Source organism: Phaeoacremonium minimum (genome assembly GCF_000392275.1).
Source record: "Phaeoacremonium minimum UCRPA7 unplaced genomic scaffold PA7_03_scaffold_500, whole genome shotgun sequence".
NCBI lineage: Eukaryota > Fungi > Ascomycota > Sordariomycetes > Togniniales > Togniniaceae > Phaeoacremonium > Phaeoacremonium minimum.
The window spans coordinates 29,253-45,622 of NW_006921402.1; the positions used below are offsets into that span (position 1 = coordinate 29,253).

Sequence of the window (16,370 nt, forward strand, 5' to 3'; positions counted from 1 at the left end):
ACTGTTGCCTTCTTCTTACCATGCCCGGGCTTACAATAGGGACAGAGTCTCTCAATGTCGTTTTCAACAATATGTCCTGCAGGGTTATCCGCCGTTATAGCCTGCAAGGTGTTTGCTCAGATTTCCTCACTATAAGGCACAAACCCCTCAGTTGGATGTGTATGATGATAGCGATATGTCGCAGACTGAACCCATGTGGAGCCTGGAATTGGCGTCCAAGCCGTACAGTCTTGTGGTTGCCAAGCCAATCGAGTGTACCACCCATCTACGGATCATTTTCAATCTCCTCAACGGTTTGCCGAAGGTATGTGTAGTGAGGGCAACTTCCCTTTATGTTTCTAAATGTGCAGTTGCAGTAGACAGACGTGGTGTGGAGTCTGCACATTGCTTCAGATATATAGAATTCTCCGTAAACTTCGTGATGTGACATCTACTGTTTTGACATGTAAGCAGACCTTTGATGGACTATTAGTCTTTATATACCTTAACAAGTTTGAAATAATCTTTTCGTGTCTGCAAGTTCGCCCGAGCATGAACCATATTGTGTGGTGAACCAATTCGTGTCTGATCTTGTATCCATTGGGCGATCTGAGCTGGTAAGCGACCATGAATGCGTCACATACGAAGTGTACTACAACATTGACATGAGAGAAAACACTATTATATCACACTTCCACGAGTCGGATGAATTCATTGTGTCTCTCGTCTTGAGGCTGGCTGCGTAGGCAGAGGCGACAGCAGGGATGGACAGAACTCTTGGAACCAGGTTTCTGTTCTCTATTATAGCGCGACATGGTCTGATGAATTTTGGCATACACACGGCGTTGAGACTTGGGACTTGTTCCATGGTGGATGATTCGAATCTCAATAGTACAAGCCGTAATTCTTTGCATGTAGACATAGTCAAACGTGTGCTGTTCAAAAAGAATTCAATAACTCACTTCATCTGACCTAATACATTCGTGTCATACGAAATCATCAATAATTTCAGCTAGCCTCCGTTCTCGAAACAATTATTCTTGTTTGTTGATGGGACTCATTTCACAACCTTCTCGCTGTAATCAAGGGGCAGTGTTCGGCCCTTGATATACTTACTCCAACTACCATCATTTGGATCGTCTATTCCCTTGGGACTATATACCGTAAGAACGGCTCTCTTCCTCCCATGTGACTTCTTGCAAGCTGGGCAAAGAAGTTCACGAGGCTTGCTGATAATAAACCCAGAAGCGTTAACTTCTGTTATGGCGTTCAGGATATTAGTGCATTCAATTTGATGCCATTGATCAAATGAAGTGACGTGGCGTATGGCTAAATCAACACGAGGTGAAAGAGAGTGGATAAAAGGTGTTTGAAACTATTATGCTTGTATTCAGTTCATGTGTCTATCCTTGCCATTTTCCTGGTCGGTATCCCGATTGAAGATAGAAGCCCCTATTATATCGGCTCGTCTCTTGGCTCTACAAGGACTTCGTTCACGGCGACATGCGCCGGCTGTCTCAACGCATATACGACAGCTTCGGCCACATCCTCTGCATCTAACACCTTCGCGCCTGATGGTTCTCCGTACTTCTTGATAGCTTCCGTGTCGGTTGACATGCCCAGCAACTCCGTAGCTGTATTTCCAGGCTGTATAGATGTTACACGCAAGCCACTTCCAGCGGTTTCAAGCCGTAAGCTTTGAAGAGTCGCCTCGACAAAGAATTTGCTGGCTGAATAGACGCCTAGGCCAGGAAATACCTTGCGACCAGCGTCGGATGAGATTGCCACTATATGACCAGCCCCACGACTCAACATAGCAGGGACAGTTGATGATAGGCAGTGGAGCAAACCCTTACAGTTGACATCAACTGTGCGGTCCCATTCATCTGACTTCACATTCGCCATCATCGTGTAATACATAACTCCAGCGCAGCTGACTAATATGTCAACCGGGCCAAGCTCCTCGCTCGCCACAGAGACAAGTTGCTCGACCTGTGTTCTGCTCGTTACATCTGTCTGCCGGATTATAACTTTGCTGCCTCGAGAAGCATGTTGACAATGGCTCTTGACGGTCTCAAGTGCTTCGGTTCGGCGAGCCGCAAGAGCGACATGGGCGCCTTCCCTTGCTAGAGCCACAGCAACAGCAGCACCGATGCCGGATGAAGCCCCTGTAACAACAGCTACTCGGCCATCTAACGACCCCTTCTTCCAGGCAGCCGCTGCATCGTCAGATGATTCGCGCTTTGGAGGTCGTGGCAGCCATCCTCGAACATAAAAGTGACGTGTGTAGGTTTCAAGCAATTTACAGTCAGTCTGTGGACGCTCGAGACCATAGAATTCTAGTATTGGCTTGGTTGCAGCATCATTCAACACAATTACTGCTTTCAAGAATTCTGCAGTGGGCATGCCACCCCGAAGGATGTCGGCAGTAAAGTATTCGTCCCCGCCCTTGCCTTGACCCCTTTTCTCGGTCCACAAAGCAACCCATTCGTCCCAGGGCATTTGCTGTGTCGGATACCCGAGCTTAGCGAGCTGGTCGAACAATGTTCTGGCAGAAACCGGGCTGGGGTCTCCCAGATGGAAGATGCGCTGATCTGGACTGGTATTATTTGCAAGAGTTGTGATCGCCTTGCTGACGAAATCGACCGGCGTCATCTCGGCATACCAGCCTTCGACATCTGGTGCGAATCCAAGATGAAGTGATTCGACAACCAATGCATTTAGAAGATCCCAAGCGTTTGTCGATCCTGATGTGCTGTGACCGCTAATCGTACCGGGACGATGAATACGGACAGGAAGGCCGCGCCGAGCCGATTCAAGAACGAGCTGTTCCGCAACCCATTTTGTCTGTCCGTACCCATCTAGAAGTTTCTCCGGCACATCTTCAACGTCGATCATGGTGTTTTCAGACCAGCCATCAACTGAGGGTGGTAAGACACCATTCGTAGAAATGTGATGAAGTGTAGCGCCACTTCGACTTGCTAAGCGTAGGATCTCTCTTGTGCCACTAACGTTTGCAGCCCTGAGAGCTGCATATGGATAGACGAGATTCACAGTTGCACCGGCGTGAATAATGACATCAATACGTGATGAGAGTTCTTCAAACGCCTCAGGAGAAAGTCCAAACCGCCTCCTGGCTAGATTTCCAGGAAGTAGTTCAATTCGATCAAGAATCGAATCGTGCCAGAGCCCTAGATCGAGGAGATGTTTACGCACCCTTGCCATTCCTGCGGGACGAGATTCATCTGAGGGATCATTGAATCGCACCAAGCACACCACGCGAGCGGCCGTGCTCTCTAAAATGGAGTTCAGCAGGAAGGCGCCCAGGAATCCGGTAACGCCAGTTAAGAGGACGGTGCCGGCTTCACTCAGCGGACGCATAACGGCACCAGAGGCCTGAATATCATCCGGAAGAACTGCATCTGCGCGGAGAATAGCCGGCAAATCAGCTTGTACTGCTGCTGTATGCCCATCACGAGCTGACCGGACAGCTTCCAGGTGGCCCTGCAATGTTGGGTTGACAGCCAGACTGCCCAGCGGGATGGGGAAACCAAACGCGGTCGACAATCGCCTTGCAAGATCAGCGAGGGCCAGTGAGTGCCCGCCAAGGTCGAAGAAATCATGTTCTTGAGTCACAGCATCTGGTGAAAGCTTGAGAGAAGCAGCCCACATCTTAGCAATCACCTCGATCTTAACCTCGACATTGGACTCCGTCTTTGCGCCATTGACAACGACAGATTTTCGAGGCCTGTCTGTTACCGGTGGAGGAAGGCTCTTTAGATCAACCTTCCCCGAAACTTGATGAGTTGGTAGTTGTTCAAGCTCCACCCATAGAGCCGGAATCATATAGTGTGCAAGATGCTCTGCCAATGTTCGTCGTGCCACTGGGCTGTAACCCGATTCATCGATTATAGGAACTTTTCGAGGTCCTGAGTCGTCTTTGTCAGGAACGATATAGGCGACAAGTTGCCTTTCGAGGCCATCACCATGTGCAACAACGGCGCAATGCCGAACGGCTAGATGTTTCACGATAGCACTTTCAACAGCCCCGGGTTGAACGCTATATCCACGTACTTTGATCATACCTCCAACGCGGCCAGTGATCTCGAGAAGCCCAGACGGTAAGAGTCTAGCTAGGTCTCCTGTCTTGTACATGCGTGATCCCGGTTTCTTATTGAAAGGGTCTGGCAGGAAAGCCTTCGCAGTTGTCTCAGGAAGATTGAGATACCCCCGGGCCAGGAGATCACCGCCTACAAGCAACTCTCCACTGACGCCAACGTCGAGCTTCTTACCGTCCTCGTCAAGGATGTAGATGTGATCAGGGTCCATGGGCGGCCCTACAGCGCACACAGCTGTACTGTCATTGAGCATTGTCTTTATATCGCCACATGCAATCTCATGGGTTTCGCTGGCACTGTAGCAGTTGAGTAGGCGAGTCTGTGGTAAAGCAGCCAAAGCCCGACGTGCTAAGTCTGTCGTCACAACTTCGCCATTAAGCCATAGAGTACGAAGATTCGGAAGACGTGTTGCCAGGCTTGCATGCCGGGCTAACACCGTAGCCAAGAGTGTTGGTGTCATGAGTGTCTCTGTGATATGGCGTGCTGCAAGCAAATCAACAAGCGCGACAGGATCGTAGCTTGCTTCATCTGGGACAGCGACCACCGTAGCTCCACGGAGCAGAGGCCGCAGAATCTCCCAGACAAAGAAGACATTGCAGGCAACTCGATCGCCGGGTTGAAGATCACTGAGACCGAATCTCAAGTTGTAAGACCGAACAGGGGCTCTGTGTGGATTCGCTATGCCCTTCGGTCGACCAGTAGTGCCTGATGAATAGGATACAAATGCAAGCCGTTCGAGATCGTCATCTGCAGGTAAAGGTGATGATCCTTTCTCGGTACCATTGATCGACCCTTTGGATGCTGTCTCGGGCTTGTCAAGCACAATGAGCGGGACATTAGCCTTGATGCGCTCGACGTGAGCAGAGTGTGTGACGATAACAGTCGGCTTAGCATCGTCAATGACATCTGCGAGCAGGCCAGGAGGGTAGGCGAGCTCAAGAACGAGAAAGGCTCCGCCTGCACGGAGCGCGGCTATACAGGCAATTACGTAGTCTGCACTGCGGCCCAGGAGCACGCCAACGAGGTTGTCGCGCCCGACACCATGTCGACGAAGGCGGTCAGCAAGGGCGGCAGTCACCTGGTCCAATTCGGCATATGTCCACGTGCCGGTCTCATCCTCCAGAGCAACGGCATTAGGGGTCGCTCGGACCTGATCGCGAAACAGCGCAACCAAGTCTTTGTTGGTGTCAATCACAGGCATCTTTCCTCGAAAAGGATCCCGTTGTGAAGTCTATAGAGAAGTCTCAAAGCGAGCCATTTCAGGCTTAGACTAGTCAATTGACGCACACGAAAAATCGACTACGACGGGGGCGCAAACTACGCCCAATGAGGTCATACTAACAAGCCTGCTTCCCCAGTACTTGGGCGGAATTGGCCGATAACCGGAGATCTTCATCTTGGTTTGTGGGGATGTTGAACACCACGAACGACCCACAATATTACTGTAGTGTCTAGAGTAACCACTAATTCTGTAGTGCTTTGGAGACAAAAACTCAAGTGTACCAACACTCATCCTGTCTTCAAAGGTGAGCTGACTCTGGGCTTAGACTAAGCAACGAAGCATTTTAACCGAGATGGGCTAAGCTTATATTACGTTCCACGAGGTAAGCAAGCTTTTAGCATCTCATAATCCTTAAGCGTCCTTTCCGAGACCTATCTAGCCCCTATCTTGGCAAGCTCCCACGAATCAAAGTCTCAATAGTTAGTTCTGGGCTTATACGGAGGAGACCAGAGTCTGTGGTCTAAAAAGAGAGTTATATCGTGAGACCGGTGTATAATATCTCGAAGATTGTTATAGTATAGTCTTGAATCTCTCTGCAAACTTGCGATTTCTCTGCCGAAACATGGCGCGGTGTTTCGGCTGCCGCATCAACCTTTCTACTTTTCGGCCCATGTCTGTAGATATGTGTAGGTCCTCAAAGACCTCAGTGGCCTCGAGAGAAGTAACAGTACTGAATCTCCAGGAAGCAACAATAATCTTCAGAATATTCTCATCGCCTCTGCGATTTACTAGCTCTGCCATCCGCTCGATGAAGTCCGCAACTGTGAATGACGAAGTTTCCATCTCCTCATGCTCCACAGCTGCGCCCACCACCCCAATGTCTATAACAACAAAGAGGTGGGGAAACATCAGAGTGCAACGCTCAAATAGTGCTAACCACTGGTCCAAACTTCTAGCACTTTTGATGTGCTTAGCAGTGATTGGATTTACTCCATCATCTGTAGCGGCAGAGCTGAGGCTGAGGGCCTGTGAAATCAGGGACCGTAGAATACCTGTGAGTGATGGTTGCGTATCGCGCTCCTCTAGCATAGATGGAAGTGCCCAGAGTATTGGGTGGCCGCGCTCGAAAACGGTATCCAGAAAGTCGACAGCGAAGTCAAGACAACTAGTTCGGACTCCATTGCCTTCAGCAAGCAGTAGAGATGATGATTTTTCCGACATCCATGACTTAAGTTTTGAAAGCGCTGGAGCCGGTAATTGTGTGGGCAATTTTTGGCGACGTCGGTCACGCATTGACCGGCAGTAAGATAGGCTCGCATCTGATGATGGCGTGTCTTCGAGTAGCATGATGTTTCGAATATCTTCGATCTGTCCCTGCCGAAACATCTGTTTGTACTCCCCTTGTAGTGCCAGTAGCGACTGATTATGTAGGGCTTGTTGCTGTTGTTGAACTGCCCGAGTTAGTTTAGGCTCGTCAAAGTAGTCTCTTCGTTCACTTACCTGCTACCATCTCTGTCAACTGAACAATCGTTTGGTTAAGTCCATGAATTGTAATGTGGAGGTCCCTTATCTCTGCTTTCGATGCAGCATTGGCGAGTTCATCAACACGCCTTGATAGCTCAGCCATCTCTTCGATTATCGGCTTGAAACTCAAATTAAATGGTTTAATAATTGCCGAAATGGAATGCATCAACTTCCCTTTCTTATACCATTCAATAGATTTGATGATAAATTGTATTATTTTAGCATATACAAGCGACACCGCTTCTTGCATGCGAGGAGTGGGATATAAGATTGAGTGCAACTCGGTCCTTGGTAACACGTCTGCAATCTTTGCTATTCCTTTAGAAACTTCCATCAGGAGTTCTTCATGGTTTAGGACGGCCTTAGGTTAAAGTCTGTCAGTGTTAGTCCCGCCGCATTCCTAAACTCACTACTTACGATGAACAAGAATTTCATGGCGCCCCATGCCAGCGAGACGTACTCCGGGTGATGTTGAGCAAACATATCGAATATAGCTTGTTTTGAGCATCAGTTCATGTAACGTGAATGTTGAGATATACAAAATCTTCATTGGTACCCACCTCCATAATACATAACCCGGGACGAACAATTCGCCAGCCACTCACGAACCTTAGATGCTTTCGATCTTGTCTGGTACTCCTCGAGTGCACCTTTGACTGCTTGCTGGACATCTTCCATCGAACTGTGGCTTCGTAGCCATATCGACTGATATTCATCCACAGTAAGCTCTTTCTGAAGAATTACAACTGCAGCTTGATAAGCATCCTTAGCGGGATCCGTCCATCTGTAAAGGTTAATATTAGTCGACCAGATATTCACTAGAGACAGTATCAAAAAGAACGGTATGATAGACAAACACTGGCTGTGGAGCACCTAGATACCAGGATGAGATTAGTTGTCGTCTCTGAACCTTCTGTAATTCAAGCAGTTGGGGATTTGACAGGTCGGAGGGGGCGGGGGACTTCAGGCCTTGGGGAGTTGTCAACGACATGGGGGAGAATGATCAGAAATTCCTCTAGAGAAACAGAATGAGATTTTAAGTACAAATAGGAAGAGAAACGACGGTATGAACAGAAATTCACGAAGTCAAAGATTGATTCCCGCGGCGAGGCGTCACGAAGGCGCTTGGGTGGAACCTATGGATAGGCGTCAATGCTTGTGGTATTGTAAAATGGACTGCGCCACCAAGAGGCTATGCCCATTATATGATAGGGTCTGCAGATTTTCCTGTGTGGCTGTGTACGAGCCTTCAATGCATTTATGATGCAACCAAGGCGAGTGTTCGGGTGCGGCTGCATGCATATCTGCCTGATTTTCTTAGGCTGCCTCACGAGGCTATAGGATCCTCAAACAGTCTATAAAACCAGCGGGCCCCCCACATGTTTGCCACCAATATCGCGGCTTATTCGCTGACAGTACCGACAACACCCAAGAAATAAGATGGCAGACTTGCGCGACGATGAAAGTAGTAGTAATAGTGGTGACGATGACTTTGAGGAGGCCTACGCACCATCTGGGGGGCTTGGAAACGAAAGTGGACTGTTGGTCAACTCTACTATCTCACGAGACGGCACATCTAGTGATAAGCTGAAGCAACAAAATCTACTGTCACAGTTGAATGCCCAATTAAGCGGCAGAGGTAAACCCTTCTTGACATTCAACGATTATCATATAATTGACAATTCTTTGATTGTTGTATTTAGGTCAACGAAGGTCAACCAATATGCCTGGGCCTGCGATGCCTGTGACAACCCCTCCCGTTCCTCCTGGGTGGATGGCGGCTGGTTCTGGTGTGCGACCTGGATCACAAGTTCGCGCCATGGGACAGTCGCGGCCCATGGAAGGATCCCGTACTATGGGTCATTCTAGTCATGCGGGACAATATAGGGGACCTTATCCGTATCCTCCTGGTTATGATCCAAGACAACGACCAATGCCATGGAGCTCTATGCCATTTCGTCCGCCTCCGCCGAAACATCTTCCTCCTGGGTACAGGAATCAAGCACGCGGCCTGACAGCCACGTATCCTTCTCGGAAGGTCACGAAAGACGCGCAGTGGCGTCACAAGTCGGGAAAAAATGGTAGGAGTCTTAATTTAGTAGCCGGGCTTTAGATAAGGCCTAAACTGTATGGAAACTACTAATCAGGAGTACAGGCCGTGGCGTATCCTCCGATCATGACGAAAAGAAGCGCGGTTTAACCACTGTTCACCATTCGTCTAGTCCGTTTGATGCCCGTACTACCACAGCCGAAACGGCAGAGTCCGCTGAGAAGGTCGGTGGTAACGTTGAATTACCACTAACAGAATCCTCGAGTAATGCTACTACGGACCCCGAAATTTTGATCTCTAACGGGAATTTCGTCTCGACAAATAGACGCCTTGGCCCCACGCTGGATGATATTGTCCGGGCACCCGGTGATGTTCAATCACTATCGAACGGCACCAATGCAGACAACGAGATATCTAGTTTGGGGCTCGCAGAGACTCTGAATGCAGTGGCTGAGAACTACCTCAAAATGGACACGCTAGATCAGACACAAGAAACTACAAGGTTCATATCCTACCTCCTCGATACAATCCATCTACTCGAAGGTCAAGTGCGGTATTATCAGGCAGCAGATGATGACAGCATTACCGAGAGTGAATGCGATAGTGAGGCCGAGAAAAGTCAGGAGGATGTCGGCGAGCTCATCGGTCCGATCATTCCGCGTGGCCAGGTTTTACACCGCGTTTACTACCCCGGCAACGATCATAATAGCTATAACGAGAGCCTATACGAGGATGTTCCGGCCTTCGATAGCGCAGCATTCGATGGTTCCGGGGGACTTTTCGGCCAAATGAAAATTGACAAACTCTCTACATACCTCCTCCGCAATCCGCATATCTCCTTTATTATTTTCAAAGAGTATTACTGTGCAACGAGTAAACAGGGGTCGTCTCGGCTCAAAAAGGGCACAAAGATTGCCAGCTCTCGTTTACTCTCGTCCAGAGCCGAGCGAATGCGGATTGTTTCCCCCATTCTGCAAAGTGTTCTGGAGCAAGTGGCAGAATTCCAAATATATGTTGGTTCTGATGAGAATGATGATGATGATGAATATGGTGCAAAGGAAATGGACGCTCCTTATCTCTTTTTATTTCACCATCGCGACAAACTATCAGCACTGCCTGATGGAATATCATCCAAGGAGGCGGTCAAACCGTTACTTGAATTCCTTGGAGAAAATTACGGCGAGGAGTATATGGAGGCTCAGGACCTGTTCAGCAAAGGCCTCGTCACAGTTAAGCATATCAGCAAACTCTTCAAACCTAACCAGACAGTGATTAGTCGTGAAAGCACGGATGCCCTCAAAGCCTACGTTTTAGATGATTATGCTTTGTTGAAACGAGAGACGATTCGTTTTTTTGGTTGGTCATGGCGGTACAATGGGAGAGAGTTGCAGAGAATGAATTGGGACAGAAAGATTCGCTCTCTTCCAGAGGGAGAGATTCAAATATCTAATCTTCCAGTACATCCATTCGATTATGCGCGATCCGGGGACCTTGAAAAACTCGATGCTAGGGGCAAAAAATTCTGGGAGATGAAGGGCCAGTATTACACTTGTTACACGGGGTGGGACAGAGATCACAACCATTATTACGTATGTCAATCCATCTAGCGCGTATGGAAAACGTATCTGACTGACGAATGGATGCATAGATCAATGCTAGATTCATGGTTGATGTTGCCACGTATCACATCATGCATTTTGGCTTAGGGGTTGTTCTTAGGAATGGAGATACGCCACGCAAGTTTGACACTTGGCCAACGAAAATCGATAGGACGGCAGATTTAACGCCGGAACTTCGGGTGCTCCTGCCTGCAATAACATATGGCTTCAATCTTCACGAGAAGAAATGGGGTAAGCATACGTCTTGTTCACCTATCAGGCACTATCAAACTCACACAGGACAGTCACGCTTCACGTCGAGGAGTTCCATCCAATGAACTGGAACAAAAAGGCGTTCGAACGCCTTGTACTAGACGCCAAGATAAAAGAAATGATATATGCTCTTGTCGATGTGCAGACAACAACGAAGAAAATGGACGACATTGTCACTGGGAAAGGAAACGGTCTGATTATTCTCCTCCATGGCAGCCCGGGAACAGGCAAAACATTAACAGCAGAGAGGTATACATCCATGAATTCAAAGAATATGAAACTTTACACGATTCTGATCAGCAATCATTTAGTGTCGCCGAAATTGCCGAGAAGCCGCTATATCGTGTCACCTGTGGGGATATCGGAACTAATGCAGCAGATGTAGAAAAATACCTTCAATCAGTGATGTACCTAGGGAAAATCTGGGATTGTGGTATGTACAACGCCTCTCTTCCATCGCATCATCCCTGCTGACGGTTCAACAGTACTTCTCCTAGACGAGGCGGACGTATTCTTGGAGGAGAGAACAATGGCAGATCTACAAAGAAACAGTCTCGTCTCTGGTAAGTTGCAATTGAGCCAAGCCTAATAATGCGTATACTAACGATACATAGTATTCCTCCGCATCTTGGAGTATTATGAAGGCATACTGATTCTCACTTCGAACAGAGTTGGCACATTTGATGAGGCTTTCAAATCACGCATCCAAGTTGCAATCCATTATGACAATCTAACCAAGAAATCGCGAAAAGCAATCTGGCGCAACTTCTTCGATATGATTGAAGATTCTGCGGACGAAGACGCAAATATGCCAGAGCTTGAGCGGCGTCTAGATGAACTCGCCGCTGAAGAGATGAACGGCCGTCAAATTCGGAACGCGTTGCTAACGGCTCGCCAACTCGCGAAGCACAGGAAAGAAAGGCTAGATTGGCAACATCTGAGCCAAGTCATCAAGACTTCAGCAGCCTTCAATAAATACTTAAAGGTCGTTAGAGGACATAGTGATGACCAATGGGCCAGAGAAGAAATGCTACGTTAGCCAGGACTTTGCAGACATAGACAACATAGATTCTAACAAAGGTAGTATCAAGCATGGAGAATCCATCGTTTCCCTCCTTGAAAGTATGCTTTATTGACTGCCCATTTCCCATTCCTCCAAGCCGGAATAGCCTCCATGCTATGGTCCTTTAACATATAGACGATCGTACCAAATTATTCAGAGACAAAATCCTGCGTGGCGTCAGATATCAAATATATCATCAGAGGTAGCAAGGTTAATGGATGCTCTCACATGCCATTGGTTTAAGAGATATGTAATGATAGCAGCAACTACACAAACTACGATAGCGAAGCCAGCAGCAACGGCGCGATGGGGTTCAATTGATGATACTGTGGTCAGTATGAGACTTGTCATAAGGTGCATGCCAGAAAAGTTGATTCTCAAAGACTTTTGACTGTATCACTCACTTGCTCTCAATATCATATCAATAGACCTGAAACTCTTCGGCGTCGAAAAACGTATCCGCGTCTCCTTCTTCACTGCCGTCAAGTTCTGGCCCAACTTCATAGTCTCTGTCATTGTGGTCTGCAAGGGAATCCGTGTCACTACTCCCATCATCATCCTCTTTAACACAAGTATTAGAGCTGTCATCGTCTTCCCACCTAGACTCCGGAATATGGCGTTCACCGTCTAGCTCTTCCTGGTGGTACCAGGTGTCTGCACTATTCCATGGTCGATGGTACAGAGATTCATCTTCCCGCATTTTCCTCTGCTGCTTGATGACCCAGTTCTTCATCTGTCGGTATGACCCATCGGCAAGTTCTTTCTCTCTAGCATCCAAGAAACGTCCTGCATTCCAATTACGCTCATTGATCTCCAAGATCAGTACGGTAAAAGACCAGATTGCTCCCACAATTGGCCGATGCCACCCAGCATAATGACTACTTTCCGTCGAAATCATACGTGCCCATAGCTCGCCAAGCGGGGGCGCGCCATAAAAGTCGACTGCTGTTGGATCAATTGGACCTAAATCGACTTGGCGCAGTGCCTCAATCTCATTGGATTTCCAGTACCTAGCGACATAATGTAATAGGGTTGAGCCGTCGGAAAAGCGGATGTCTGTATTTGCGCCTAGTCGTATCATCTCTACGCTTGCCAGTGGATTTGTTATCATTGTAGTCGTTAAAGGGGTGAAACCATGGTCGTCTCCGTGCTCCAAGTCTGCTCCCCCTTCGAGTAATGCTGTGACACTTTCGCGAAATGTAACTAGGTTATCTTCTTGATACCTAGCACGTCTGTGAAGAGGTGTTTCACCTCGCATATTCTTTGAGTTTGGGTCCGCACCATGGCGAAGGAGGATGTTTATCACCTGAACATTGCTACAACAATTGTGTAAGGCGCTTTCATTTGCCAGATTACGGGCGTCGACTTGAGCTCCGGCATTCAAAAGCCCAGAGATAATACTAAGAGAAGTTTCTCGTCGACAGGCAAAATCAAGTGGCGAGATTCCTTGAGCAGATGGCCGATTTGGATCAGCACCAAATGATAACAGCGTTTCGACAGCTTGAAGATCATCCTTTATGACGGCCCACTCTAGTGGAGTAAAGCCCATATGATCTGTGTCGTCTTTTTTGAATGGCTCCATCTGTAAAGCCTGTGGTAGAGATATTTGATTCACACCAAAGATCGCGTCATGGATTGATGTGGAGCTACGAGGTTCGAACTCCTCGTCAACATCGATCAGTCTAGGGAGAATGGCCCGAATATCCCGGGGAAACACGGCTATTCCATTGCTGTATAATTCGAATCTCATGTCGTGAATGAACGAACTTGAGCATCTGAGTTAGTTCATTGGCTTTTCAGCTTGTGATGGTACGGTAACTTCATCCAATGAAGCGCGAGCCATATAAAACTAGTACGGTGATATCAAGGCGGGTACTCACTGTCCAGACATGTCCTGTATAGTATGATCAAATCCTGCACGAAGCAGGAATCGTATCACTTGCCAGTTCCGGTACCTGACGGCCCTCTAAAAGAAATTAGCACGTACTTCAAAGCGCATCAAGTTCAATGCTTACACTCAACACACTCTCCCCGGATTCAAATATATCTGTCATAAACAATTTCTTTTGCGATATGTTCTGCTTCAGCCAGTCAATGTCGTCATAGTATAATGCTAGAGTAAGATTAGGCGAGTTATTGACCCGGGGAATCTTGAGATGCATGCTTGCTCCAAGATCGATGAGACTTCTCGATGAGACATAGACGCAAATTGCACGAGCAATCATCCAGCTTGGAAATCGATAATGAAGTCGAATCAAAGTTCTCGAATTCGAGCGACAAAGCGGATTGTTACATGGTCTGCGGTCAAATATGGGAATGCTGTTGTATTGGATACATAATGATCCCATGATTGTCTGCAGGAGTCTGGGCGTATTGATGCGAGAGATTGTGTGGCATTGACACTTGCAAAGCCGTGGACATGTCTGCCGGAGGGTTCCTGAAAGAAGCACATTTGAATTCAGAATGCCTGGTGAGTGTAAGCGACTAGTCTTGCCAGTGACAGCTTCGATGGCACGAGTTTGGAGATCTGACAAGCCATGGTCGGAGCTGTTACTCGAAGGATGCCCGACGCCAGGATATCGCTTGTTTCGCGAGGGTATCTGGTCGTATATTGACAACTGGCTGGTCCCGTCTCCTCTCTGCTGGACCAGGTGTCTCAAATGTGCTTCAATACGCTGATTCGATTGTTTCAAATCACGTTGCCCTTCTTGTAGGTTCTGTAAATCAAGTCTCTCGAGTTTATCTCTCAAGGGGTCGATATCCTTGATTCTTTTCTTGATGACGTGAAGATCTGCCTGTATGCCTTGTTGTATACCCTGCGTAGCAACTTGGCCCGCTATCACGTTCTGAAAGCCATCCTCTGCGCTTTTCTGAAAGTCTGTATATGTTGTCTCGATCATACTTTGAACGTCAATGATCAAACCGCCTTGCATAGCACTGTACTGTGATCAGCTAGTAAATTTAATGTCAGGAATGTGTAATTACATTTGTGATGTGTTCATTGCCGTGAAGGATAGCAGCATTTGGGTCTGCACCTTTTGGGCTTTCTCTCGAAGCCGCAACACATTGCTCTTTTCCTTATGCCATCTAACCTTAGAAACACGTGGCATTCCATCTTGATCTCGACCATTGATGCTTGTGATGAGCTTTACAGCCACTTCGTTTAGGTCATTCGAAATCTGGGCGAGGTCTTGTTGAAGCACCCTTAGAACGCCACGGCCGATTGGTGATGTTCCAGTAGGCGAGGTATCGACGGTCTCGAGTGTCACTTTCACGTGCTCCAAGATAGCCCGTAACAGACTCAACTCATTGATCAGTGCAAGAAACTCGTCTGATGCGTTTCCCAAGGACTCGATAGTCTTGACTATCGTGCCGATGGAGTTTACAGCCTGTACAATAGCGATAACGCTAGCTGTGATTGAAAGAGGGTCCATGGCAGAGGGATGCTGGACTTTGGCAACCGGTGATTCTCACTTCTGAAAGATGCAATCACGATGAAATGCGATTTTCCGAGAAGGAATGAACGCTGCGTTGTCATGTGCTCTCACTACCCTCCAATCACGATTGCTCAATATTGATGAGGCTACACTGCCACAATGCTGCCTACAAATTTACTACGCATTATGCCTCAGCACGCCAACGCTTTACGAAGTCGGGCATGCATATGACCAGTCTCGCGTTTCTTTCGCTATCAGCTTACATTTGTAGAAACTGCAGCATAGATGTATCATCCCAAGTAAACACTGAAGTTTCTTCCTAACAATGAGTGGGCGCGGCTTTTGGACCTGCTGGAGGGCGCTCCGAAGTTTTCGGAAAGTGTGAAAGCAGCCACCGCTGAGGCCTGCGAGATGGTCACCTATTAGGCGCTGGAGCGCTGGTGTCTCGGGGCCTCCGCAGTGAAAGGGGGCATACGCCTCCTCCCAGGATAGGTAAGCTGGAGTAGTGGGAGAGTTCCTATTGACGAATCATAATTCACCCAGCCAAAGTTCACCCGAACGGCGCCCCCACCATGTTTTCACGCTACGTGACCCCAGGTTTACAAAGCTGAAGTGGCAACGTCGAGTATGTCTTTACAGAGTCGACTTATTGTTAGCCAATTATATCCAATCCAAGGACTTAGAGTTAGCCCCAAGCAGTGATATATTGCTGGGGTAGTTCCTGAATATGTCGGTACCCAGAAGGAACGTGGCCATGTAAGTAGCGTATAAGACTGTCCCGGCGTCTACCCGCAATTGACATCCAGAAGGTTGGACATCAAATACTATATATCTTTCCACGATAGTAGAGTGCAGCCATGAATATGTCGATCTCGCCTTCGAAAAAGTGGTGGAAGGAAGCTGTAATTTACCAGATCTACCCTGCAAGCTTCCTGGACTCTGATGGAGATGGGTTAGGTGACCTTCCTGGCATCATTTCCAAACTGGATTATATCCGTTCTCTTGGAGTAAATGCCATATGGCTGTCGCCCATCTACAAAAGCCCTCAGAATGACATGGGATACGATGTTGCAGATTATCGGGAAATACATAAACCCTATGGATCA

At 47.9% G+C, this 16,370-nt stretch overlaps 1 protein-coding gene across 1 annotated transcript; it reads right to left on the reverse strand.

Annotated features, from left to right (window-relative positions):
• Positions 1–3,116: 3,116 nt before the first annotated feature.
• Positions 3,117–5,493, reverse strand: UCRPA7_7138 (putative nonribosomal peptide synthetase 10 protein; the record flags this gene model as incomplete). Its single annotated transcript, XM_007919672.1, has 5 exons — positions 3,117–3,170; positions 3,247–3,776; positions 4,065–4,316; positions 4,878–5,328; positions 5,440–5,493. The coding sequence occupies 5 exons, from the start codon at positions 5,491–5,493 to the stop codon at positions 3,117–3,119; spliced, it is 1,341 nt and encodes a 446-aa protein (XP_007917863.1).
• Between the last annotated feature and the right edge of the window lie 10,877 nt (positions 5,494–16,370).